The sequence below is a fragment of the Stegastes partitus genome, unplaced genomic scaffold (assembly GCF_000690725.1).
Source record: "Stegastes partitus isolate 25-593 unplaced genomic scaffold, Stegastes_partitus-1.0.2 Scaffold0, whole genome shotgun sequence".
Classification (NCBI taxonomy): Eukaryota; Metazoa; Chordata; class Actinopteri; family Pomacentridae; genus Stegastes; species Stegastes partitus.
Genome location: NW_007577731.1, coordinates 2423356 through 2450482, shown reverse-complemented (window position 1 = coordinate 2450482; position 27127 = coordinate 2423356). Strand labels below are relative to the sequence as shown.

The 27127-nt window shown below is 41.9% G+C and overlaps 5 protein-coding genes across 5 annotated transcripts in view; 1 reads left to right on the top strand and 4 right to left on the bottom strand.

The window, feature by feature from the left end:
• Positions 1-2171: 2171 nt before the first annotated feature.
• Positions 2172-5665, bottom strand: czib (CXXC motif containing zinc binding protein). Its single transcript, XM_008290766.1, has 8 exons — positions 5633-5665; positions 5466-5549; positions 4827-4883; positions 4645-4726; positions 4520-4551; positions 3078-3155; positions 2624-2689; positions 2172-2476 (listed from the first exon to the last, which is right to left on the bottom strand). Exons 1-8 carry the CDS (start codon positions 5636-5638, stop codon positions 2399-2401), a joined length of 483 nt encoding a protein of 160 aa, XP_008288988.1. The 5' UTR covers positions 5639-5665; the 3' UTR covers positions 2172-2398.
• A 499-nt stretch (positions 5666-6164) lies between these two features.
• On the bottom strand, positions 6165-13486 carry uck2b (uridine-cytidine kinase 2b). Its single transcript, XM_008290644.1, has 7 exons — positions 13382-13486; positions 11222-11381; positions 10455-10551; positions 10083-10225; positions 9840-9937; positions 9377-9425; positions 6165-7641 (listed from the first exon to the last, which is right to left on the bottom strand). Exons 1-7 carry the CDS (start codon positions 13484-13486, stop codon positions 7505-7507), a joined length of 789 nt encoding a protein of 262 aa, XP_008288866.1. The 3' UTR covers positions 6165-7504.
• Positions 13487-13683: 197 nt separating this feature from the next.
• Positions 13684-21355, top strand: aldh9a1b (aldehyde dehydrogenase 9 family, member A1b). The gene is made up of 12 exons (XM_008290416.1): positions 13684-13876; positions 14046-14264; positions 15245-15390; positions 15708-15837; positions 16078-16212; positions 18576-18772; positions 18871-19011; positions 19162-19350; positions 19438-19525; positions 19616-19757; positions 19984-20096; positions 20665-21355. The coding sequence occupies exons 2-12, from the start codon at positions 14084-14086 to the stop codon at positions 20757-20759; spliced, it is 1557 nt and encodes a 518-aa protein (XP_008288638.1). The 5' UTR covers positions 13684-13876; positions 14046-14083; the 3' UTR covers positions 20760-21355.
• A 37-nt stretch (positions 21356-21392) lies between these two features.
• On the bottom strand, positions 21393-23910 carry zte38 (zebrafish testis-expressed 38). Its single transcript, XM_008290531.1, has 12 exons — positions 23531-23910; positions 23238-23382; positions 22916-22979; positions 22755-22791; positions 22626-22646; positions 22504-22530; positions 22337-22404; positions 22097-22245; positions 21778-22010; positions 21668-21695; positions 21549-21589; positions 21393-21440 (listed from the first exon to the last, which is right to left on the bottom strand). Exons 1-12 carry the CDS (start codon positions 23579-23581, stop codon positions 21393-21395), a joined length of 912 nt encoding a protein of 303 aa, XP_008288753.1. The 5' UTR covers positions 23582-23910.
• A 318-nt stretch (positions 23911-24228) lies between these two features.
• prdx1 (peroxiredoxin 1) overlaps positions 24229-27127 on the bottom strand; it is a 4355-nt gene continuing 1456 nt past the window's right edge. Inside the window, exons 2-6 of the mRNA XM_008290299.1 lie at positions 26694-26808; positions 26355-26508; positions 26146-26268; positions 25132-25262; positions 24229-24693 (exon numbers count right to left, since the gene is read on the bottom strand). Coding sequence (XP_008288521.1) covers positions 24611-24693; positions 25132-25262; positions 26146-26268; positions 26355-26508; positions 26694-26799 — 597 coding nt within the window. The 5' untranslated portion in view covers positions 26800-26808 and the 3' untranslated portion in view covers positions 24229-24610. The remainder of the gene's footprint in view (positions 24694-25131; positions 25263-26145; positions 26269-26354; positions 26509-26693; positions 26809-27127) is intronic.

The following is a 27127-nucleotide window of genomic DNA, read 5'->3' as shown; positions in this document are numbered from 1 at the left end:
CGTCTCGGTCACGTGATGTCTCACTCTGTGGGGACTCGGCAGCTCTACAGCGCATCTGGCACAGCTGGAGGAGATCATGAGAATGAAGTCCAGCTTTACCTTGTTCAACCCAGTCATTTTGTTGAAACAGGCAATGGTTGGAGAAAAGTCCAGGTCTCAGATTAAAGAGTTTCCAACAGACTGAGAAACGGTTTCTTTCCATCATGAACTCTCACAATTTCAATTCAACTCAAAGGGCTTTATTGTAGAGTACACCGTGAGACAGCGTATCCCAGATCCAGAGCTAACGCGTTAGTGCAGGGGTCTCCAATCCTGGTCCTCGAGGGCCACAGTCCTGCATGTTGTAGATGTTTCTATCTTCCAACACACCTGATTTAAATGATCAGCGCATCATCAAGCTCTGCAGAAGCCTGACAACGATCCTGATCATTTGAATCAGGTGTGTTGGAAGATAAAAACATCTAAAACATGCAGGACTGTGGCCCTCCAGGACCAGGATTGGACACCTCTGTGTTAGTGCAAAGAATGCAGTGCAAAAAGATAGGATAAAATAAAATAAGACTAAAATAAAAATAGAAATGTGGAAACAGTAGTGAAATAAAACACATAAAATATCCACTCTACATCAATGAGACTCCTCCACTATGTGCAGCATGTAAATATCCATCATCTCTTGCAATATTTTTTAAATCTTTTATTTCTTTTTATATATTTATCCTTTTCTATCTTTATATTTTACTGAGCAATTTTGCACTTTATCTTGTTTTTGCTTGCAATGAAAATTAGGAGAAGCTCTCTAGTCTCGTTGTACACTGTATAATGACAATAAAGGGCATTCATTCATTCATTCATTCATTCATTCATTCAGGTCATATGGAAAGCTTTGCAGCGCTGGATTCAGACACAAGGAGAGGAATCTCATGTCCAGCTGAATTGAACTTTTCCGGATATCTTCTTGGGCTGGGCCTGCCCCGAACAGACAGACTTCCTTCTGTAAATTAATTTTTATTTTATTCTGATTTACCTTGTAACCTGAGTTTGTGTTTTTTTACTGCTTGTAATATTCTCTCCCACCAGCGTTGTGTTTTGCTTCAGTGCAGAACGTGAATGAAACGATGAAAGTTGATGCTTTTGTAGTCGAGCTCAAGGCTTTTAATGTCACTCAGTCCGTCCACTGCTCACTGTGTGGCTGCTGCTGCTGCTGCTGGACCAGGTGATCCAAACGACCACTAAAGTGTGAATCAGTGGGACGTTAACGAGTAATCACAGACACTCATTTGTATTCAATAGGAAACAGTTTAAATTACAATATTGCACATGTAACGGTGATGCACACAGAGGTAGTGCAACAGGAGTCTCTAGCGGTTTACTGACTGTTCATGAGGGGAGAAGCTGCTCCGGTGCCAGGATGTTCTGGTGTTTAGAGACCTGAAGCACCAATAGCAGGTCAAAGTGGTAGGTAAATAGTGGTTAGTTAGTATACTTACGAATCAATGACAGGAGGTAAGAGAACAATTATCAACAGGTGGTTGGATCAGGGGGGTCTGTAGTTGGTAATCAATGACAAGAGGTCAGAGAATGAGGGGTCTGGCAGGCAGCTACAAAAGGTAATGGACTTATCAATAACAATGGTGATGGGATAATGAGGGGTGGGCGGTGTCTGTGTTCACATTAAATCCCAGCCAGCCCCAACTGAAAGGTTGCTGGTTGCTTTTATAGCCAGGTGTGGTGCTTGCTGGGATGGAGGAGTGGTGGTCCAATCAGACGTGACCGGAGGCGGGGAGAACAGTGCAGGTCTTCTGAGCAATTAGCTGAGATGACTTTCAGCTGGTGTCCTGGAGCGAGCTCTCACTGAACCTGAAGCTGCTCCCAATGGCAGGCAGCAGCTTGCATGGCAGCTCTGTCACCATTGGTGTATGAATGAGACACAGGATTTGCTGCATGAATATTTCCTGACTGACTTTTTAAACTGCAGCCTTTTCATTACACCAGCATATCTCACCGTGTACTTTTTAAATTCTCCTCATCAAATAAACAAGTACTCCTGTGGGCCACCACACCTGAAACAGTAGTACTTTTCTATGAAGTAATAACTTCATACTGCATGTTTTGCAGTCTTCAAATAATTCTTACAATGGTGCAAAAGCCAAAAGAAAAACTTGAACTCAAAATCTTTCAAACATTCTTTCATTTTATTGACGCAATGGAAAAAAAAAAAGGCCTTGATCAATCCGAGACATGTTTTGGGACGACTTGTTGTGTTAATCCACTTCTCTCAATGTCCATCCTCAACCGATCCACGCCGCCTCAGAGCCCAAAGCATCCTCAGGAAACGGGCCTGAGCACGTTTGTTTGCAGTGTTCATTCGCCACCATGTGAGGCTCATCACACGACGACTTCAGCACTTGATGAACTGGTGTGTGACCTCATATATTCCCACCGACTCGCTGACCTTCTCGTCGTAGTCCGTCCAGTCCTGAAATGTCACACACAGAACAGCGCATCCTGTAACTGCTGCGATTACTAACAATCATTCTCAGCCTGTAACAAAACAACCACTGGAATCATTCACTCAGATGAATGACGTCCTGCAGAAAAACCTCTGAAAAGTTTGTGCATTCACCTTTTCTTGTAGGTTGACTTCAGGAAACTGCGTCCCAGATTCTGCTCCTTCTGCAGCGAAGCCGGCCTGGAGGAGGAGAAGAAGACGAAAAGTTGCGAGGCTTCATCATGTTGTTATCTGGTACCAGGAACACAATAGACAATCATGTAGAGCCTGAATCTGAGGTGTTGGTCAGCTGTGTCTACAATGATTCTTGCTTCATATTATTTTAATCACAAATCTGACATTTAGTTTAAAATATTTGGGGGAAAGGGCACAAAAATCCAGAAAGTCTTGTTGTTTCTGCTTCATTTTAAATTCCCATCAGTAGCATTTCTTATATTCACCCACACTCCATCTAGACTTCTGGCTTTAGCGACAGAATTCAAGCAAGAGATAAGGCAGAAGCAACCAGCTGTGGTTTTAACGCCACACGTATTCACTTGGAGTAAAACCTGTATTGACAGATTCTTACCTGCGGCTGGAAGTCGACAGGCTCCAGACCTCGACACTCAAACTGCACCATCGTCTTGAATCTCTCGCTGTCGTCGGCCTTCAACCCAGCAAACATCCAGCACCGTCAGAAAGAAAGAGACACACTGGTGAGGGATGTTTTCTACAACTTCATTTTATCCAAAGTGACGTACATCTGAGAGCAGATACAACACAACCAAGGATGTAGTCAGAAGAAAACAATCTAGATAAGAGCTATAGTACAAGTTCAAGTGTGATAGGGTGATGATGCCAACAGCAGGCTGTAGGGAGGTGATAGGAATTGTGTTTTTTTTCCACTCTATAGAAGGTAAACCTGCACATGGACAAGTGAGAGCGCCAAATTATAAAAATAAATCAATAAAAGAGAAGTTAAAATAAAAGTGTAAATAAAAAGAAGAATAAATAAAATAAATAATAAATAATGTGGTAATATAAAGCAATATTAATCAAAAATGAATCCATAAAAGAAAAGGCTAATAAAAGCAGAAAAATAAAGACAAATAAATGAAATAAAAATAATTTATTTTAATATATGTATATTTTTATGTTTGTTTGTTTTTTTTTTTACACTTTTATTTATTAATTTTTGTAATTTGTTTTTTGCATTTTTTTTATTTTTGCATTTATTTTTTATTATGTCGCTTTAAAAGCAAAGTAAATATGCACAGAAAAATGTGCACAGTAGGAATATCGTTTTTCTGCGCATATTTCCTTTGCTTTTAAAGGGGCATTATAAAAAAAAAAAAATAATAATAATTTTATAAAATTAATTCAAAAAACAATAATAAATAAATAAACTATAAAATAACTATTAATTAATTAGCTAACTAACATAACAAAAATAATAAAAAATCATTTATTATATTATTATTTTTTATTTCTTAAATTTAAATATTTTCTGGTTTATTTGCTCCACTGTGTTTCAATAACGGAACATCTTGTGAACAAAACAAAACATTTGGCTTTTGGGAAACAATGATCGACATCTCTCACCATTTTCTGACATTTTATAATCCGAATAACTAATCAAGTAATCAACAAAGTTACCAACAGAATAAACAGCAAATGAATCATCAGTCATTGTTAGTTGCACCCCTAAATGAAAAGGAGCCACTTCTCATTATTAGGACAGAAACAAAAAGTAAGAAGAATTCATGCTTTTTCCGATCCAAACAAAACTATTATTACTAAAACCATTATTCTCCAACAGATGCTTTTAAATGACAGGAAACAGCAAAAAGTGTTCAGCTGACAAAGAAAAAAAGAAAGAGAGCCTTATAAATGTTCTCGTTTATTCTCCACACTATCTGCAAAGATTGTAAGCAGCAGCTTCAGTTTATGTTGGAGTAGCTAGACGCAGACAAAACAGGTCTCATGTGTAAAATGCAGATCTGCAAGAAATCAGACCAGAGGTTTGCTTACATTATACGGACTGATTGTGTCTCCCAGGATATCTGTGAGGAAAAAGTTGACATTTGAGGATACGTTTAGAGTTTTAAACTCAAGGCATGAAGGCAAAAGTCATTACATTACAGCGTAGGGCCTACCGATTGAGTTCTCCCTGGCACACAGTTTACACTTCTGCACCATGCTGGCACTGCCTCTGCCTCCTTTAAGGGGCACGCTCTCCTGTGAATACAAAAACACACACATATAGGTTAGATTTTATATGTATATGCACATTTGTAATAAAGCGCAAAGAAGCAAAGAGGTTGGTTTTTATCCTTACCACAAGGGTTATGTACTGCCATTTATCTGGGATCTCACCACAGTTTCCACACTTCAGCTGGATTAAAGAGGTGAAATAGTAAACGAACAAGAACACATTGTTCCAACACTTAAACCAGTGGTTCTCAAACTGGGGGTTGGGACCCCTATGGGGGTCCCAAGATAATTTTAGAGGATCGCCAGAGATTAATCTGTGGAATTAACACACTAATTTTTAATGCATTAATGCACGAACAACAAAGTTATTACTCATGATATATTAAAAATTCTAATTGGGGGGTCACGAACACAAACCTATGTTGTCTTGGGGGTCGTGGCTCATAAAGTTTGAGAACCACTGACTTCAATAACACTTAAACAACACTTAACAAACACTAAGCAAACACTTGACTGTGCCACATTGGTGCTACTGCACCATCATAATAGACAGTTACAGGTTGAAATCTATGAATGAGACACTGGGATAGTGAACAGTGTCGTTCTAATTAACTGTACAATATGCATGTGAGTGGGGGGTGTAATGTCAGCAAAGAGTAGGACACAGTTATGAACATTAGCGAGCGCAGACAGGGAACAAAATAAGGATGCTAATATTTATATAGGTAAACTAGCATGGCAGCTAGCTTGGTAGCCAACCTACCTTCAGAAACCAGCGGAAGTCGTTGCCCAGCGGCCTCACCTTGGTGACATTTTCCAAGGTGGCTTTAAACTGAAGCCCAAACTTCTGTCAGGTCAAAACGAGAAGTTAAAACTCACTAAAAAACTGGATAAGCACAGTTTAAAACATGCAGCAGCAGGGCTACGTACCACCATCTTGGAGCCTCCCCGTTGACAGCTTTCCTTGGTGCGTTCAGGGTCCCTCGTAAATTCGAGACTCTAAACCGTAAAGCTCTTGTTTGGCCCCTTTTTTTTTGGAGTCAGCCACTTTTTTTTTTTTTTTTTTTGGAGTCAGCCACTCGACAAATCTGCTGCATACGAGCAGCAGATTTCTTTTAGTAGTTCTGTCAGTGAGAACAACTGGCTTTTGCTCTTTCGCTTCAGCAATAGTTCAAATAATGTGCATGAAGCTTGAAACTACCATATTATTAAAGCTGTCTTTCAATGCAACCTAAAGCTATTTTGTTTTGTTTATAACTCGTAGGCGTTTCTGCTATGTGTCTCTATGTGATTTACTTCTATGACACGTGTCCAAGTGTTTACATACCTGCCGGCACTTGAAGTGAGCACAAGTACAACAGCAGACAATTGCATCCTCTGGTGGCCACACTGCAGGCCAACAGTGGGACCAGCAACACAACAGATGATCACAACAAATGATCACACACTCCAGACAGGTGGCTCAGCTGCATCAGTTTATTGACCATTAAGCAACTGACGACTTCATTCAGTTATAAATCACCCTGCAGCCCAACCCAACAGCCATACAGTACAAATCTCAAGGTACAAATCATTCATCCGATTGCACTATACACAACAAAAACAAAGAGCACGTGGCGTACAAACAAGAGTCAACAGCTTTTTTTTTTTATTGTAACCTCATTCGAGTGGAGTCCGGATTCTAGCGTGGATACTTACTGTACACGTGAACCTGAGGCAGCTTTACAGAGGCATTGCGGTGGGTCTCGGCGGTTAATGGCCACACACCTGGGATATTGCTGTGGCGTTCGACACTTCCATTTATTCACTTTTCCTGGAATTTCAAACCGATCGGTTTCATGAACCTGAGAGTATATTTATATATATGTTCTCTTGAAATCAACGGAGCCGATTTGGTTACGCATCTAAACTAGGGCAGAGAAAGTCGTATTTACAAAGTTGAACACTTTGCTCTAAACACTTTTAAAGACAGGAATGCCTGCGTAAGAGTTTTAATCATTACATTTCAATGAACTAAGGGACAAGCAATCTAAAATATTTGAACAATTCCATTAGTCTGGGTTAACACAGCAGTCAGCTGAACCTTCCAGCATTTGGCTTCATTCATTTGGTAGTCACGTTAATCTGCACGTGACAGTAGATACTGAAAAAAAATCATGTGTTTCAACAATGTGGTGGACACTTTGTGTAGTAAACAAGACTTATAGTGTAACACATTACACTGAACAACACGATAAGGGAACTTAAACACTGAAAAAAAAAAAAACATTGGAAGGAAACACTCCCAAGATTGTCAATACAGAGTGCAATCCTGGTTTGTTGTCTAATTTACAGACTTCTCGTTTGGAACCGTCCCGAACACTAATCCGTCTCCCCCCCGGCCATTAGGGGTTCAAGTTTTATCAGACATAATAAATAAAAAGGTTTCCCCTCCTTTATTCATTATCAACATGAATTTTCATGGAGCAGCAGGGGATACATAAAAAAAAAAAAAGAAAAAGAAAACAAAATGCAATCAGGGACAAAAATGCGTGGGATCAAATTTAACCCATGGTCTCATCACACGATTAACAAGAGCTTCTCTTCATCCTCCTGACAAATCCAAATCCCAAGTTTAACAATTACAATGAAAGTAACTAATAACAAGAGTTGTCGTAATAATAAAAGGCATTTCAATTCTTTTTGCATCTCCTTTTTTTTTTTTCTTTTTCCCTCCTTCTTAAATACAGTGATGCCGACGGGCATTATTTACAGCTGGACCCCCACACCCCTCTCCGCTCTGTGAAGAGAGGTGTGACGAGGTCAATGAGGCCGGCTGCTTGACTCAGAGGTCCGTCGCTGCCGCGGGGTGCTGTGACCGTTGATGCAGCCGTTGTGACGCTTGTTTAGTCCGCCGTTGAGAATGTCTTGGATGTGCTGTACTATCAAGTTGATGGCCACTGCAAGGAGAGAGAGGCGGTTACAAAAAAGATCAAAATCCAACGACCACAGAGAGTTTTGTCGTTTCCAGACAAGGCCCCAGAAACAGCGTCAGGCTCTGAGGCAACGTTGGCACATTAACCAGTGTGTTACAATAAACTATCGCTGATGGAAAGGTCGTCACATCAGTCGATACGTTTGACATGTGGCGTGCTACATTCACTTACAGTAAGCTAGCAGCCAATAGGAATGGTTAGCTGTTGCTAGTGTTTCTCATTGGACGAAGTAGTTGCAGCACATCAGATGAAGATACAGTCATGACTCAATAATCTGACACTAAATGTAAAGCCTTCTTTTATGTCGGATAGCAAGGCTGTCGGATTGTCAAAACGGAGGTCGAGATACAAGGAGGGCTTGATGCTGGAAGGCTCATTAGTTGTTAATATTTATTGTTCATAGTTGTTATAATAACTAGTAGGGCTGGTCCCAATAGAACTTTCTGGTCTCTGGATATTCAGGCCCAATTAATGATGAATATCTGAATATTCGTCGCGGTCGGGGGACACTTCCACCCCGGGGGAGCTCTCCGACAGGGTGGAAGTGTCCAGAACACACAGGCAGTACTTGGCTGCTGATGCTAGTTTAGTTAGCGCTCACACTTCTGTTTCCATCATCGGTGGTGCCACCAATGGTGGAAACACTGAGCACACTCGCTGCGTGTGACGTCGTCGTGTCCTCTTCTGCGCATGCGGGACACTTTTGGGTCGTATGAAGTTCACACAGCAGATCACATACAAGTCGCATTTAACTGGAAATGTGAAGGAACTCACAAAAAAATTGAGCATCAAGTCCTGCAGTGTGAACATAGCCAATCTGTGGGATTGTTCAGTCAGATAATACGCCGTTATCCTGATTGGTGACATAAAATGTCATGTTGGAGTCAGAATCCAAGGCTGTCGGTATGTTAAGGCTGTTTTTATGGGTTCTGTTGGTTTTTCCTAAAAACCTGTCCGATAGCAAGGTTTAGGATTGTTAAGGGTCGGATTATTGACTCACGTCTGTATAGTAAATCAACTAGTCAACAAAGAACGATTGGCAAGTGTAGAAAGCTCACTGTCATCTGTGTTCGGTAAACTAATTAGTTCTACATTTAAGTTGTATTTATATGATTTTCATTTCAGGCTAACTAAGTTAATTAAGTGGTCTTGAAAGGCAAATCTCACCACTTGCCAACCTTTTAATGCTTCCGTGCTAACGAGACCAGGTCCCTACAAAATAAATGTCATTTCAATGGTCTCCATGACATAAAACCTGCTTAAAAAGCTTCGTGTTTTGATGCTGCTCTTGCGCCAGGCCACCAACGTGATGGAAGCCTCCCATGAATTTCTATTCAGGATTGATTAAGTGATGCCTCTCTATCTTGTAATATTTCTGGCAGCGACTAGCTCACGGCCCACCAGTTTTAATGCTGTCGTCGTTTGTGCTCCTTGTGTGACTCATACTGACCCAAAAATTATTCTCTCCCTCAAAGACCGGAAAAGGAGCGACTTTGAAATAGACAATTGATTTTTGTAAGAGTCACAAACCCTTGCCAGATGACTCCCTGTAGTCAGAATCTGATAGCTTCAGATCAGTAACATTTGGAGAGTCAAGAGGAGCTGGATGATGATTACAGAAACATGTCCAGACCTGTCCAACACAAATGTAATGTCTGCACTAAAAACAGCAATAATAATGACAATGATCTGGCCTTACCAAGGTTATCTGCTCCTCGTGGAATAATCACATCTGCATACTTCTTTGTCTAGTAGGAATAAAGACGATGTCAAAAATTACTCAAAATAACAGTTTGTCATGATCAGACATGCTCTGGCCACTACAGCCAGAGGGAGGCTTGACTTTTTAATATCTGATCCTATTTAATCAACTGACACAAAGCATAGAAGCACTTTTCATAACGATCACTTGAATGTGATCAGAACAGATTGCAGCACTTTACAGAATGATTTTTAAACTTTAAAATATTCTCATCTCTCTGGTGGACAACAGTAAGTCTGTCTCCTCTCTCATTAATTATCTCTGTAGCCTCTCGGTGCTGAATTTCTTTGAACATTTACACCACCGTCTCTGTGTCTGGTTAAAACTGCATGATAGTTTTGGCCGTCCTGGTGATCACATTCTACGCAACAATCAAAAACAAGTTGGGAAATTCACTTACCGGTAAACAGAACTCTTCAAAGGCCGGTTTCACAAACGTGATGTACTGAGCCAACACCTGCTCCAGCTCTCTGCCACGCTCACTGATGTCTCTTAGGACTGGAACAGAGAAAGTACACAAATAGCTTTTTACCAACACTGTACAAAAAGACAACAACACACATTAATGTAAAAGACCACACTATCCACTGCAAGAGTCAACTGATAAATGAGTGCACTTCAGTGACAAAGACTCGCTATACACCTCGACGTGACAGCCGCGTGTCTGGATCTGTGTCAACAAACAGCTTCATCTGGAACAGATCTCTGATTTCCTGTGAGTAGAACATGAGGATTCCCTCAAACAGGACCACATCAGCCGGATACACCGTAACAAACTCGTCTTTCCTGGAAGAACACACACAGAAAAGTTTGCGCCTTTCTGTGAGTGACTAAACTCAGACACGCATTATGCAAACTTCAACTGATTAAACAATGATGGCATGAGAAAAAACATCAGATACAGGAACCGGTTTGGCACAAGTGACAGTCCCTTATCAAGTTTTTATTCTGCAGGAACACATGATGATGTGTTATGATTAAAGAGCAAGTGTGCAGGAAACAAAGAGGTGCTCACCTGGAATGAGTGACAAAGTCGTAAACTGGGATCTGGACAGTCTTCCCCTGCAGGATTTCCCTGAGCGTTTGCATGATCAGCTCGCTGTCGAAGGCATCTGAGGACAACAAAAGGCATATTCTTAGTTGTGACCTTTATATGATTTAACCCCTTTTACAGCAGCGTGGTGTACGCCCACGGACACGTGGGACTCTGCACTGCACGTTTGGTAACCCAGGAATCACTCTCGTGTAACAGGTGCTGCGTTTAGTCTCTGAGCTTTAGAGCAGCTGCCTCCGAGGAAGGCTTGCTGACTGTGGGGATTTCAAATCAGCTGAGAAAGGAGGCAGGAGCAAGAGGGGGCAAAGTCAGACTCCAAAAATGGAGCGTCTGCTTCTGCCAAAAACGCTTTGGGAAAATTATCAACGTGGCAGCAAAGCCACATAATCAGTCTGGCTGGACATAAGCCTGATCTAAACATTCTGTAGTCACCGCCACCTAAGCATTTATTCTTAATCTTGATAGTGATATATATCAACCTCAGCTGACATTAATTAAGTCAATGATGTCATACATAATTCAGTTTGCAGTGCAGTAAGTTGCATACTTCCAGAACCACACACCTGCAATTTAAACACACTTGCAGATCAAATCTCATGTTAAACCAGTTTTTTTTTTTTTAAATAAAATAAATTTTGCATGCAGATCTCTTGACAGTTAGTAACCCTGTGCCTGCAGTAAGATAACAGCAGATAAGTTGTGGCACCAACTATCTGATGTTTTCATACCTGGATGATCAAAGTTGAACTGGCCCTTTAGTGCCTTGGCTTTCTGCTCTGGAGTCAGCACCTTGTAGAAACTATCCTGGCTGAGGATCGCCACCTGCCGCTGGTGGTGGTCGATCTTGTTCTGCCCCAGCAGCTCCATGATCTTCTCACATACCGACGACTGCAGAAACAGATCGAAAGAAGAAGAAGAAAAAAAATAAAGACAGTTGCAGAATGTCACCTGATGAGCTTGCATGCCTGGAGGTTAAAAAAATACAAATCACAAGCGGACCGCGGAAGAGAATTATTATTTTTGCTAAACACGGAAAAAGGATGGGTAGGTAGTTTCCCCATCTTGTGTGAAGTCAACTAACATCCAGAGGCAAATTGCCCTGTAGTTCACCACGTTTGTCCTCCATGACCTCCCCAACGAAAAGAATCCCATGTCCAGTGCTGACGGGGCATTCCCCAGCTGCCCGAGGCCCTGCTGCCTTTGTGCCGATAAAACTGTGCTACAATGAATTTGGACGCCCCCACTCGGGAGCTGGCAGGTCGTGTCGATCCACCCAAATGCAGCAGTTTCAGACAAGAGGGCCTGACTTTGAACGCACCTCAAAGCCAGTCTGGTGACACTGACAAGACAGAATCACTGAACATTTTGAAACTGTAAGGAAATTTTGAGTTAAAATAGTCCATATCTTTTAAGCACTTATAGCTCACCATAAACAACATGTTTTGGGTTTTTGACTGACATTTGTCAGTCCCACTAAAGCAATGATTGTTGGTAAGATAATTTTTGGACGGAAGTACAAGAGATGTCAAATCGTACTTTTATCAAGCATCAGCAGGGAGTCTGATAAAAAGGGAAAAAGCATCCGAGTTTGGAAAATGACATCATCCATACCATGAGTAATTAAAACTGGTCCAGTGTGGCCTACCAGTAACCCCTTCCTCCTGCCCCCCTTCCAGGAAGCAAAACACTGGCTTAGCGCCAGTGTGTTGATATCTGGGACAAAGTTGGGAGGAGGGGCTAACAGGCATAAAACTAGAAGGAAGGAGGCGAGTCTTTTACAGTCTCACCTTCATTTCTCAGTCTGATGAATCTACATTCAAATGTAACCGGAACGACACTAAAAAAAAAAAGCCATAAAATGTGAAGATAAGCCCCCAATTTAACACGAAGCATCGCGGCTGTCACCGGGGAGCTTCTCCGCCGTGTTCAGTCGAGGTGGGCTTTCTGGCACCGCTCGTAAGTCGGAAAACACAGCAGATGTATAACAAAGAAATCTAATGACGTCTTCGAAAAAAAAAAAATAGCCACGTCTGTGTCCCTTTCCGCTGAACAAGAAGAGAGTCGGCGGCGGCTCTGAGTTCAGCGCTGCCCACGCAGCAACGGAAAAAACTCTGCGGAGCCATTATATCCACCGAGCGGGTGGTTTAAATTCAATTTCTGTTCCAATTTAAGCTCGATTAATATTTTATTAATCTAGACAAACCTGCTCAAAACTTGTTTTTTTTCCTTTCTGACATTACAGCGACATGGAACAAAGCGAGGCGGGTTGAAATCTCTCAATGGAGATTTTCCCGCGGGCGGCTCTGACTGTTATCACTCGCTTAAACCAACATCTAGGTTAACGTTATTTAACGATAGCGGTCATTTCAGGTCACTCACCCTGAAATACACATTTGACGCCACGACACGAGTATTACACTCGCACATGTAGCATTAGCATGTGCTAATGAGGGCACTCTAGCGTGGGGGAAAAAATGTGGTTCACAATGTTTACAAACAGCTTAGAGGTAAGCTAACAGTAGCTATTGTCTGAGCCCACCCGGCACTGCTAGCATGTGATGGAATTTGACGTTAGCTTAGGCGGCTAACATCAGTGGGCTCCGCTTGAAACTAGTCTACAGGGTAGTTCAGCCGAGGGAAAAAAAGGCAACTAAACAAACGCAAAGTTCAGCACCACAGACAGCGGGAAAGCAAGCTAAACCGGTGCTAGCAGTGAGCCGGATGGTTAACCAGATGATAGAGCTGTCAATCAAGCCTCAACGTTGCGTCGCTGAAGCCACGCGGTCATTAGCACCCGGCTGCCGGAGAGCCCCGCAGCCGGGATTTAACGCAAAATATACGCGTGACACGTCGCGAAAACCACCAAACTAGCCAGCTAGAGAGCCAACCTTGCCGCTGGCGGTGCCTCCGGAGACACCGATGAGGAAAGGTTGCCGAATAATGTCGGTGTTCTCGCTACGGTCCCTTAGATGCGTCTCGCTGTCTCCGGCCATACTTGCAATGTGCCGACTGGGCTGCCGTGCTGGAACATCATTGTGACGGAGCTCCTCCCACAACGCCGACCAGAAATTTATATGGCGGCAAATTTTACTTCTACATATATTTATTAGAAAGCATTTCAATCTTAAGTTCACATAAATACACATATACGCGATACTGAATAAATTCGTAGATTTTTTAATAACGCTTTTTGTGATTGACAGCGAAACTATCCAATAGGCTGCTACGCTCTGATCGCTGCTAATCAGCAACCGCCGCAGCCTCTTAGCCCCGCCCCTCGTTGAGCCTCAGCTAAAACAGCGAAATGTAACCCAACATTATATTTACAGTTAGATTTATATTCTTAGCCTTCATAGCCGCATTTAATGTGCAGACTATTTGAGGTAAGTGTATCACTGAGAGTTAAGTACAACAGTAAATCACACAAATGACAAAGAAAACAACCGCTAGCAGTTCTACATACTTGGTGCAGTTGGGTAAAACTCCTCTTTCTAATGTCGGTAAAGTGACAGCGCTTCGTGAGCTTAACCTTCACATTGTGTGTTTTTACAGTGATTTAATAAACTCGGAGCCACTGAGCCGGTGTAAACATGCTCCAGAGGCTCGCTGCGTTGTCGTGTCGGCGGCCCGCTGCTGCTGCTCCTCTCGCCGCGGCTGTGCGGTGCGCCTCCTCGGGCTCCGTGGACATCAAGGCCCCGCTGAACTTCTGGGCTGGGAAGAGAAGGAGAGGCCCGGAGAAGTGCAGGGAAGATGTTTACGAGCCTGCAACTGGTAAGGCACACACATTATTAAATAATATATCAAACGAAGAAAAAAAAAGTGTCTCGTTTTGTACATTATTGACTCCAAACTGGACTTTGGTCGCTGCTTTGTGAGGATGAGTGTGGTGATCTCTCCTAAAGTAAACCAGCATCAGGACATACTGTCTGCCCTACTTTCTAGTTGTCCTTCTACAAAATATCTGTCTACATTTGGCATACTCATTTCTGCAGCACACCTCTTTCACATGCCATACTGCACATCCCCATAGCTGCTCATTCAACTAGTTTTATGACCTCTAAACCAACAACCTTAACAACTACAGCCTGCCAGGCGTGCACCCATTGCCTTAAAGATTTAATCTAATGCTCTTTCTTTGTGGCTTCTTTCCCCTTTTTAATCCGAGCATCTTATCAAATTTGAGCTAACACACAGCGTGCAGCCCGTTCAGGTGGCATAATACTCCTTATCATTACTGTCATCATTGGGAATGTAATTTCCAGCTCCGCAGCGCGCCACAGCCTAAAGCCTACGGGCCTAAACTTAATTTCCTTTGTCACAGAGGAACAACTGACACTGAATCAGTACTAACAGCATGAACAGAGCAAAACAACATGGCCCTATGGAACAGAAATTCTGAGCTGTTGTTTGTACATTTAACTGTTTGGACCAACTAATGACTATTTACACTGTTGACTAATCAATAAATTAACAAGAAATTGTCTTTATATTACAAGTTGTCTGATCAATACATGTCAGAAAATGGTGAAAAATGTAGGTCAGTGTTTCCCAAAGCCTAAGATGACATCCTTTACTGTGTTTTCTGTCATAGTGGAGGAGAAACACCACAAAATACTCAAATTTAAGAACTTTTTTTCCTTTTAAAAATCATCCAAACCATTTATAAATAGTTGGATATTAATTTAATAGTTGACCGCTACATAGATTAATAGTTGCAGCTCTAGTTTGATTAATCACGTTTTATTTTGCAGGCCGTGTCTTGTGCCATCTGGAGCCGTGTGGCGCTGTGGAGGTTGATCAGGCTGTGAAAGCTGCAAAGTCAGCCTTTGGCCATTGGAGCAAAATGTCGGGGATGGAGAGGGCGAGGACCATGATAGAAGCTGCCCACATCATTGAGGTGTTTATTCTGTGTTTGTTTGCAGTTTTAGATTTTTAGAATATCTGAAATAAGATGCTGCAGATATCATACATAACAAACTTTCATAATTTCTTCTAATGCTGAGTTGTGGCTGATTTTACTTTTTTATTGTCTCAGTCGACTCTTAAACGCTTTAAAAAAAAACACATTTGTTCTCTTCCTATTGTGAAACTCTGTAAATTACTCTCTAATTTAATTGAACATCATGAAAAGAGCATCCTTCACGTTTTGTACGTCCAGTGCTGTTTCTACACGAGTACAGTTTTTTTTGCTCTTGTCCTGGTTTTCGTGCACAGAGCAGGAGAGAGGAGATAGCTGAGATGGAGGTGGTCAACAACGGGAAGTCCATCACAGAGGCCCGTCTGGATGTGGACTCTGCCAGACTGTGTATAGAGTACTACGCAGGACTGGCCAGCACTCTGGCAGGTTGGTACAGCTTTTTCACTTACTGTCCCAAACACTCAGCTATTAAGTCAGAAATAAAACAGCTGACAAGGTGAACCACTATTAAAAAAACTTAGGGCTTAGTGGGGGAGCCCATGATATGTAGATGTGATGTGTATCCAAAGGCTGTCAAAGGCTAAAATGTAAAAAAAAAAGAAAAAAAAAGAATCTTAGAAATATATATTTTTTTACCTAATCATGCTTCTGTTTTCCTTTGTCAAGGCCAGCATGTCCAGCTACCAGGAGGATCCTTTGCCTACACCCGTAGGGAGCCTCTGGGAGTCTGTGCCGGTATCGGTGCTTGGAATTATCCCTTCCAGATCGCTGCCTGGAAGTCAGCTCCAGCCCTGGCCTGTGGTATGAGATTCTGTCAGGACGGACACATATATTAGTATATATGTTTGGCTGTTAAGAAGTTTGACTGTGAGCCAGGGAAAAACTTAAATGTCTGGATAATCCTACAATGTAGCAAATGAACAGTGTGGCTTTAAAGCAGGAAACATTTCTGGATGGATTCAGTCTTTCCCAAGTTTGGTACATATGACAGTGGATATATATTTTACATTTATATTTCTTTATATGGGCTGCAAGGTGGCTCGGTGGTTAGCAGCGTTGCCTCACAGCAAGAAGGTTGCTGGTTCACATCCCAGTGAGGATGCCCGGGATCTTTCTGCGTGGAGTCTCCATGTTCTCCCCGTGCAGCGTGGGTTCTCTCCGGGTTCTCCGGCTTCCTCCCACAGTCCAGAAACATGCTGAGGTTAATTGTGATTCTAAATTGTCCGTAGGTGTGAATGTGAGTGTGCTTGGTTGTCTGTCTCTAAGTGTAGCCCTGTGATAGACTGGTTACCTGTCCAGGTGAACCTGCCTTCACCCTGAGTCAGCTGGGATAGACTCCAGCCCCCCACGACCCTAGTGAGGATTAAGGTGTAGAGATGATGGATGGATGGATTTCTTTATATATTTTACCATTTTTTGTAATTTGTTGTCAGATTCTTCAAGGTTTGACATATTTGACATAAACTGCTGTAAACACAGCTACAGTTGTCCTCAGATTTATTCATACCCTCCCATTAAAAAAGAAAAAAAACAGCTGCCACTGAAATAAGTTGAAATTGACAAAAGTCATAAGAAAATTTTTAAAAAATTGTGAAAATCATGACATTGCTTTTGAATTGTGGTTCAACAGAAATATAAACAAAACAAACAAGCATGATGAGACTCGTAAACTAATATTTAGTTGAACAGCCCTTTGAGCCAATCACTGCAATCAGGTGTTTCCTGTAACTCTCAGTCAGACTTCTGCACCTGTTGACAGGTATTCTGGCCCACTGCTCATCAGCAAAGTGCCCTAATTTGTCCGAGCCAGTTTTTTTTTTAATTATTCTTTTCAACCACAATTCAAAAGTAACCTCTTATTTCACTAAATTCTAATTTACCAAATTTTTATTTATTATTATTTTTTTCAGTTTCTAGGTATTTGAGTGACTGTTGTGGATTTTGCCTTTTCTTTAACGGAAGGGGATGAATACATTTGAGGACGACTGTATACACACACACACACAGATCAATCTAGAAAAAATAATTACTGGCGTTGTACCTATAGATGGCACTACAGCTCAGTGATGGATTTAAATGGCTGCATCCCAGCGGTTGTGATTCTCTTTACTCACACGTTTCTGATGTAACGAGACTTAATCCATCGACACTGCTGATCACCAGTTACTGTTGTCTTTCACCATAACTGTGTAGAATTCTGTATTATTTGGCATATAGTTCAGGCCAAAATTACTCATACCTGTACACCATATTGATTTATAGTAAATTTACATTCGACTAATAGTTTTTTCCTGCTCTATATAACATAAATAGGTGACAAATAACAGTAACACCTTGTCTTACAGATGTTAATGATGAATTGGGACTATTTGTAAGGTTTTTTTTTAAGGGGGGTTTGTAATTATTTCCTAAAAATGTTGAGAATTATTATATACATCCATCCATTACTATACACCGCTTAATCCTCACTAGGGTCATGGGGGGCTGGAGTCTATCCCAGCTGACTCAGGGTGAAGGCAGGTTCACCTGGACAGGTAACCAGTCTATCACAGGGCTACACTTAGAGACAGACAACCAAGCACACTCACATTCACACCTACGGACAATTTACAATCACCAATTAACCTCAACATGTTTCTGGACTGTGTGGGAGGAAGCCGGAGAACCCGGAGAGAACCCACGCTGCACGGGGAGAACATGGAGACTCCACGCAGAAAGATCCCGGGTGTCCTCACCGGGACACGAACCAGCAACCTTCTAGCTGCGAGGCAATGATGCTAACCACCGAGCCACCTTGCAGCTTATTATATACAATATATTCAAAATTATTGCTTTTTTTTTTTTTTTTTTTTAACATGCAGCCTCTTTATTACTGTGAATGGTCCAGATTTATACCATGTTTTACTGCATTCTAATTTACTTGCAAGCCATGGCTCGAACCAAAGAGCTTAGAAAAAGTTTAAATCTATTAACTTCTCTAAATCAGTGTTCTGACACTTCTTTGTCATACGCAGCCAGAAGAAACCTACTGGTCAAAATTCACTATAGATCCATATTAGGGATGGGTTGGAATAACTGTAGGTGTAGCTTTTGACTGCGTTTTGGTTGAATACATGAGTCAAACTAATCTTACTTGCTTTTCTCGTCTCGTTCCTCCACTACAGGTAACTCCATGGTGTTTAAGCCATCACCGGTGACTCCTGTGACTGCAGTCCTGCTGGCGGAGATCTACACGCAGGCCGGAGCTCCAGAGGGGCTGTTCAACGTGGTACAGGGCGGCCAGGAGACGGGCGGCTTGCTGTGTCACCATCCCGATGTCGCCAAGTTGTCTTTCACTGGGAGCGTGCCCACAGGACAGAAGGTCTGTAATCACCAACATTTGGGAGGCATAAATATTGCGTTAAAGACGTTGAGCCTTTCCTGTCTTGAGCTGCGATACGGCTTGTATGTCATCCACAGATTATGGAGATGGCATCTAAGGGGGTGAAACCGGTGACGCTGGAGCTTGGGGGGAAATCTCCTCTGCTCATCTTTCAGGACAGTGATCTGGAGAACGCTGTGAGGGGGGCTCTCATGGCCAACTTTCTGTCTCAAGGCCAGGTAGTGTGTCCTGCTGCTTTATTGACAAAAATGTCAGTTTATATCCGGCTTACACACTAAAGCATATCTCTGTTGCATTCATTGGGCTCTTATATATAAATATATATATATATATATATATATATGTGTGTGTGTGTGTGTGTATCACAGGTCTGCAGCAATGGAACAAGGGTGTTTGTTCAGAGGGACATTCTGCCTGAGTTTGTGGAGGAGGTGGTGAAGAGGACCCAAGCAATCGAAATAGGAGACCCTCTGCTCGAGAGCACCAGAATGGGAGCGCTGGTCAGCCGGTCACATCTAGAAAAAGTCTTATCCTTTGTTGATCAGGCAAAGAAAGAGGTGAGACTTGTCCGAAGCATTTAAATACTATCTGAATAGTTTTGGGTGCAACAACTCCAACTGAGTGTAAACTTTCTGTGTTACTAGGGAGCAACAGTGTTGTGCGGGGGCGAACCTTTTGTCCCGTCAGATCCCAAACTCAGAGGTGGATACTACATGAGCCCATGTGTCCTGGGTAAGCTCTGCTTGCACAAGTGGACGCAGAAAATCTATTGTTGTTGCAGATTGTTGTGGTCAGTGTTCCCATGTTCTCATCCCCTTCTAGGCAACTGCACGGATGAGATGACCTGTGTGAAGGAGGAGATCTTCGGTCCAGTCATGTCTGTGCTGTCCTTCGAAACAGAAGAGGAGGTGCTGCAGAGAGCCAACGACACCACGATGGGTCTGGCTGCAGGCGTTTTCACCAGGTTGGCTTGTGGTGATGGCAAAGTCACAGCCACATGAATGAATAATCTACGTTTAAAGCAGCAGTGAAAGATGTTAAATATGACAAATGATAGGTCAGGAAAAGCATGTACACCTGGCTACTGTGGAATCATTCTCAGTATTTTTGTAAATCTAGCCCAACACATTATCACTTTAATATCCTTAAAATGAACAAACGCCTCACCTTACCTTGTCGTGCGTCTGTAGGGACGTGCGGCGAGCCCATCGCGTGGTCGAGCACCTCAAGGCTGGCTCCTGCTTCATCAACAACTACAACATCACTCCTGTGGAGGTGCCCTTCGGAGGCTTCAAAATGTCAGGTACAGGTTTGCCGTTTTCAATTTGGCCACGAGCTAAACATCACAGGCATGTTATTACCTCGTCTAATGTTTAATTGGACTCGTCACCAGTTTTGTTGTCAGACCAGGTTACAACAAACAGTTTTTTTTTTATATGACCCAGATCTATTCGTAGTGAATACGCCTGCACAGAACACTGACATAGTTCTCCTTATCTAATCTGACCTCTGTGGAGAGTATGTCCTTGTATTAGAAAGAAAAACAAATGTTAGTGCATCCTCGCGGGGTGTTTTAGGGCATGACAACACACCACAGTTAGACCGGTCAATATACAAGGCAGTGAGTTAGTGTTACCTCATCTAACTGAAATCTGTGCACTTTTCAACAAACAAAAATGTTTATGATTATGCTTCAGTACATGAAACACCAATTAACAAAACTACTTCACAGTAAAATGTACTTTTTTAAAGTCCCAATCTTAGCATTTTGGCCTTTTATTTTTACCTGTGCTAAAAACCTCTTTGAGAGAAAAACTGCCCAGTCGCGATAAGCAATATGCAAGTAAATTTCTTCTCCTTACATTCACCAGGCATAGGACGGGAGAACGGCCAGGTGACGATCGAATACTACACCCAGCTGAAGACTGTGTTTGTGGAGATGGGAGACGTGGACAGCCTCTTCTAGACCACACAGCCAAAGGAAGCTGCAGCACCGAGCCAGAGACTCAATCAGACATTTCTTCCATCGCTCAGGGAAAAGCCATCTAACGACTGTGCAACTGAGGCCGCAGTATCATAGCAGAGTAGGGAGACGAATGTGGGTGGAAATGCATGAAAATTAAACATAATAAGCACTATTGCCTCAGCCAGTCTGATCTAGATAAAGATTTATCCGTTGATTTCATATATTTTACTATAAATGAGTTTCATATTGTGCTTCATGACTGCCTCAGTAATGTTTACGATTTATATGAAGTATACAATTTCAAATGTATTTTACACGTTTATACAACAAAACAATGTTCGTCAAACTTTATTTTTTCAACTATATACATCAGTATTTTTCGTACACAGCCAATACTAAGAAATAAACACTTTTAATAGTAGTATTGATTAAATTAATCAAGAATGTACGCTTTTTTGTACAATGTCGTGTAAATCAGAACTGTGACTGTAACGTCCTGCCTTGAGGGCCGAGTTAGTCATCGAAGGAACTCGTCTAACACGTTAATTGTAACACAACATAAACAGTGTATGTGAACATTACACCACAATGAAGAAGTTCATCGCATTTCTGTTTGTTCACTTGTCACGGTGCCTAAGTTCTTCTTTTCTTCCTCGACAGATTTCTGGAAGCTGGTTTTCTCTGAGATAGACAAAAAACTACTGAGTTTGCATTAACCCTTATTACAACTTATATATATAGTTTAAAAAAATAATGTTTGCTACCATTATGCCTCTAGTAAAACTTTACCTTTTTCGTAGCTCTTGTCGGTTTCTTAAACTGTGCAGACTCTGTTTAAAGGAAATCATCAGTGTAAGCCCCCATGGTCAACTTTACATTTTCAGAAATGTAGCTGCACACAGACTTACCGTCTTCAGATGGGAGATCATCTTCCACCTGGAGCCAGATGTTTGGAGATAATTAACTGGCAGCAATATGATTAAAAACGACTTTGTTCCATGAGAGAGCTGAGACTCACCCTCGTCACTTCCTTCTCAGGAGAAATTCTTTCAGGAACCTGCTTGGCTTCCCTCAAGTGGTTTCCATTCTGGAGTTTCTCCACCCGGCCTTGATCGGCCGACACCCGCACTCTCAAATTGTGGAAGGCCGTCTGCACCTCACCCACCCTGAAGTGCACAGGGATGCCTTCAAACCACAGGTTGTCGCATTCCCCCTCCTTGAAGCCTGGTGGTTGGTAGTCTGCAGGGGTGACTTTAAAAACAAAACAGGGTAGGATGTTTTAAACAAAAACTCAAAAAACATTCTTTATTCGTGCTTCGACACAGTAAATGTCTTACTGTCGTCGTAGTAGTAGAGCTTCATGGTCATGTAGACATTGCTGGGGAGGGCGTCCAGGTTCTGCATGAGCAGGAAGAGCTTCCTGATGAGAAGCACTGAGGCTCTCTTGGTGTCCTCCAAAGTCACCTGCATCTCCATACTCCTGTTCCTGTGGTTTCAAACAGGGTTACATCCATCAGCTCACTCAGCTGGCCTCAGCCCGGTCTATGTGATAAATGCAAACACAGATCTATCCAAACCTGAGTATGTCAATCTCTGGCCCCTTTTCAGTGTATCTGAATTTGAACTGGTAGGACTCAGTAATACACTGCAAAACGAGAAAAAATAAATGTTCCTTACTGATAATAATCACACTGAGAACTCACGCTGGCACTGAAAGCGTTCAGTAACTCAAGACAGAACTTACATTGGGTTTATCTGGATCAGTGTAGACCTGGATTGCAAGAATAACAACATGCAGGCATTGGTGTCAGCATTGTCGAAGGAAGAAATAGTTTAAATGTTATTGCCGTGACTTTATTTACTTACCCCGATGTACACAATCTGGAGCTATAGAGAGGACAACATTTACAATAACAAAAGTAGCATTAGTGATCAGAATGGCAAACAATGTTAGGTACTACAAACTTATAGTAGTCACGGTTGTAATCTACTTACATACTGCTTCTCTAATGCTTCAAAGCAGCCCATCAGCCTGAAAAACCAGCGGAAAAAGGTTGAAAATATCAATCTGGGTGGGATAATACCATCAAAACCTAAATATTACTGCAGACATTCCAAATTGGAAAGTGGTCTGACTTCTGGGGTGCTATATTTACCATTTCACAACTTTGCTGGCACCTGTGGTGTTGCAGTTTTCACGCAAAACTTTGATGCACAAATCTACAAAAAGAAGTGACAAAAACAGAATGATTTAATATTCTTTAATAAACAATAATAATTACCAACATGATCCTTTTCTAACATCTTCAGTTATTATTTCCCTTCAAGAAGTTTCCTACACACTTGGATTTATTTAGAAACATGTCAAAAATATGCAAGTTTTAAAACAACATTAGGTTAAATCATGTTAAATGTTCCATACTTTAAATTACAAAATGTCCCTGAATTTATGAGCTATTGGTGTCCAGACGTGTTCACCTTCCAGGTATCTGGATCTGTAGGCATCCTCCGGGAAAATCCCTCTGAGATAGGTGATGGTGGAGACAGCCACAGCCATCATCCTCTTGACGAAGACCAGAGACTCCTGCTTGGTTTTCAGATCGTTGACAAACAGTCCTGTCCACTGACAAAACCAGAACAAAGACGTTAGCACCGCCTTAGCTAATGTTAGCCTGCGTTTGACTTCATGGCTAAATGTTAGCTTGCGCAAATTCAACACCGACAAACAGTAAATAAACGCTATCTTTAGTTCATATATGGTGAGTTCAAACCTCTGCAGTTTCCTCCTTGTTCCTCCCGAGGCACATTTTTCCTGCTGCCATCGTTTCTTCTGCCTTTAAGTCGAAGGTTAGCTCGCTAGGTGTGCTAATGCTAACGAAGAAACAAGCTAACAGGGCGAGCGAACATAAATGTTGACGAACAGCGAACTTTAATAATAATAAAACTTTCGTCTAAACTTAGCGTTATTTAAATATTTTTTCTAAGTAGTCTAAGAAGCCTATTTGAACCCTGAGCAGGTAAGGATATTGTTAAAAAATATATTTCAATACCCAGAAGTAATATCAATGACGAGCTTACCGTGACTTTTTCCCGCTCAAAGTATGTCTATAACGTCACCACTGTCACCATGGTTACTGCACTGGACAGGCTTTAGTCCACATTTTAAGATTTAACAACAAAAAAATTAATCAATAGGTCCAGCTTTTATATTAAAAAGAAAAAAAGAGACTAAAAAGTAAATTCTTACATTTGTGTGGAATTACACCTGTGGAAAGGGTGCATTAAATATTTTTATATTATTAAAGGTCTTTGGATGTAATTCAGGTCCTCAGCTTTGTTCCATACACTTGGACTGTTTTTGTTTTGCTCCCTCAGGTAACAGATGTAATAAATACCAGAAAACCCCTCATCATTAATAACTATTCAACATGTCCCTCGTGATGAAAAAAACATAAATATGAAGCAGATGTGTTCTTTAGTGTGACTGGTTTTCTGTTTTCTTTATTTGGATGAAAGAACATCTGTTGTTCAGTGTAATAAAAAACAACAACAACAACAACAACATAAAAAGCAGAAGTGTTTGTGGCTTCTTGCCAAATAAAAACCTAACAGTGAGGAATGATGGAACAAAGACGGCGTATCACAGCCGACATCATTACACGATTACATACTTTGGTCTAAGTGCACTTGTAACGTTACAAACAACAAAACACACACAACATGTTGACTACAACGACGGCGGCCTCCTAACCGCTCCTCCACAGGCACAGCGGCTGACTTAAATATCGTTAGAAATGTGATCGTGAAATGAAATCTTCTACAGCAGGCGGCAGACTCTGGCCTTGGGTTCATCACTGCTTGGAGAAGAAGTCTTTGCTCTTCTGGACGTCGGGTTTGATGGTGTCGCTTCCTGGTTTCCAGCCGGCTGGGCAGACTGAAAAGATAAGCCTGTAATGAGTCCTGGCCGGCAGACGAAACAGCAAAGAGGTGCCAAGATGACACACGTACGCTTGAGAAACCTGCACTGTTATTGGTGTTTAACAGGCAAATGTATGAGAGGTTTGGTTGCGTTTCTCTCCTTTTAGTGCCTATTCATTCCTCAACTTGTGTTTTAACGTTCATGTGAATATCAGCACTGATAAGGTACAAACCTTCTAATTTGACTATGCCTCAATAAGCCAGCAGCAATTTTATAGTCAAATAACGTGATGTGGTTAAACATAGAGGAGTTCCATTTTCAATTTAATCATATTTGGGTCAAAGAGAGCAGGATTAGACTTAATTACGTCGCTCACAGTGCAGCATGTTTCAAGCTGTTGGAAACAGTTTAATAGGAATGAAGAGGTGCCACAGAAGCGCAGCAGTAGTTCACCTTCTCCGTGCTTGTCGGTGAACTGAAAGGCTTGGACCAGACGCAAGGTTTCCTCGACGGAGCGTCCCACTGGAAGGTCGTTGATGGTGATCTGTCTCAGGATGCCCTTGTCGTCGATGATGAACAGACCCCTGAAACAAAGGAAAAGAGCAGCTGACCTTCAAAGTCTTACACAGTAATATATTCTCATTTTAAACGAAAAGCCAAACTTTTTAGCACCATTTTAGTAATCATGTTAATGTGTAATAAAACGCTTGAAAATGCACAAGAGAGTTGGTTTCAAATAAGACCGGAGATTCCCTTAATTGCATAACAGCATAGACAACTAGGTCAGCAACGTCTAAAATTCATTATTCGTGTTAAATTAGCTGCTGGCGTTCTGCCAGAATATGTCACGTGGCAGAAGCTTGAGGAATCAGGTAACAGCATGTAGCGACAGTTTAGACCCAATGAGGAAGTGGGTGTCATGGGTGTGATTGTTTCAAAAAGTTTCTGCACATCCAGACAAAAAATCTGAGTTATAGGGGTCCTAAACCACCAGAGCAATGTGGACACAAGGCATAAACTTAGTCATATTTATGTGTATTTAAAATGAGTATTAATGTGGATATAAACTAAAGTCCAGCCCAGTGAAACACAATAAAGACCCAGTTATATCCCCCTGCCAAAGTGCACACAAACAGCACAGATGCACACTTGTTCTAATTATGCTACTTTCTATTCTGCTTAGAGTCCACCTGGAGCACTCATTCTATACATGCACAGCAGATCAGCACCGTGTAGCATAGCAGCCATGCAGAGACAAATTGTGGGCTACACATGGGCATCAACAAAAGGCTCACACAGACTCTTTCTGTCACACGGATCCGGCCGAAGTGACGGCAGGAGAGTCGATGTTCTCCCACTAGAAATATCTTCAGGATGGTGCAGAAGCAGCATCAACACCGACTGGAATAGTTTTAAACACTGAGGAAGCAAACCATGGAGGTGTGACTAGCACAGGGTTCAGCCCACCTGTAGGCGATGCCCTCATCCTCCTTGAGGACACCGTAATCTGTGGAGATGGTGCGCCGTGTGTCAGACACCAGAGGTATCTTCATGCTACCCAGGCCGCCCTGCTTACGGGGTGTGTTGGTCCTTTAAGAACACAAAAAGTAAGTGTGAGGACTTTGTAAGAGTGAATGAATCACTGTGTCTGTTGAAGATATAAAGCTTGTAAATACCATGCGAAATGGGAGAAGTGGGAGTCGACAGAGGCGGCGATCACCTCACAGCCGATCTTCCTGAAATCGTCGGCAGCATCGCTAAAAGCGATGATCTCAGTCGGGCACACAAAGGTGAAGTCCAGCGGATAGAAGAAAAAGACCACGTACTTCCCTGTAACACACAACAATACGGCCATTGAATTGGCCAAATGACTCTCTAATTAATTCCCCTCTTTAGTAGTGTAAATGAACGTCCATTCAATATGATGTGGAAGCACAAAACAGTGAATTACAGAAAGAGCGTCATCAAAGCATGTGCTGCCCCCAGAAGAAGGTGGGAGACGGGCTGGTGTGTACCTCTGTAGTCCGACAGCTTCATGTCACGGAACTGCCCGTCTGGCATCACCGCCTTGGCTGTGAAGTCTGGGGCCGGCTTTCCAATTCTTGCGTTGCCTGCAGACATCTTTTCAGTCTGATTGGATTGCAGAAGAGGGAAACAGATCGTGTTCAATACAATCTCTTCTCAAAATCACAAACATGCATTGTTTTGATTTTAGTGTGTGATGCTCTCTGTGAATGAAAAGCTTCCTCATTTAGAGGACAAGGAAATAAAATCTCTAGTCTGTAAAACAACAAGCCAGCTCCACAGTTGTTTGGTTTGGAAGCACTGTGGGGCTGTTAAGGCTGTGACTAATGGTTATTTTTATTCTAAAGTAATCTGACAATAGTTATTTTGATTACACAAATTAATGCTTTAGCCTATAAAATGTGTAAATGTGTATTTAAAAAAA

Coding starts and splice junctions, on each gene's coding strand:
- czib (XM_008290766.1), bottom strand. Junction 4,727..4,826: donor GGCAGTACATAACCCTTGTG/GTAAGGATAAAA, acceptor TTGTATTCACAG/GAGAGCGTGCCCCTTAAAGG. Junction 4,552..4,644: donor TGCCAGGGAGAACTCAATCG/GTAGGCCCTACG, acceptor TTTTCCTCACAG/ATATCCTGGGAGACACAATC.
- uck2b (XM_008290644.1), bottom strand. CDS start 13,486: ATGGCCGGAGACAGCGAGACGCATCTAAGGGACCGTAGCGAGAACACC. Junction 10,226..10,454: donor GACTTTGTCACTCATTCCAG/GTGAGCACCTCT, acceptor GTGTTCTTCCAG/GAAAGACGAGTTTGTTACGG. Junction 9,938..10,082: donor CACGCGGCTGTCACGTCGAG/GTGTATAGCGAG, acceptor TCTCTGTTCCAG/TCCTAAGAGACATCAGTGAG.
- aldh9a1b (XM_008290416.1), top strand. CDS start 14,084: ATGCTCCAGAGGCTCGCTGCGTTGTCGTGTCGGCGGCCCGCTGCTGCT. Junction 15,838..16,077: donor ACTGGCCAGCACTCTGGCAG/GTTGGTACAGCT, acceptor TCCTTTGTCAAG/GCCAGCATGTCCAGCTACCA. Junction 20,097..20,664: donor CGGAGGCTTCAAAATGTCAG/GTACAGGTTTGC, acceptor TACATTCACCAG/GCATAGGACGGGAGAACGGC.
- zte38 (XM_008290531.1), bottom strand. CDS start 23,581: ATGGCAGCAGGAAAAATGTGCCTCGGGAGGAACAAGGAGGAAACTGCA. Junction 22,792..22,915: donor GCCAGCAAAGTTGTGAAATG/GTAAATATAGCA, acceptor CTGGTTTTTCAG/GCTGATGGGCTGCTTTGAAG. Junction 22,011..22,096: donor GCTCTACTACTACGACGACA/GTAAGACATTTA, acceptor TTGTTTTTAAAG/TCACCCCTGCAGACTACCAA.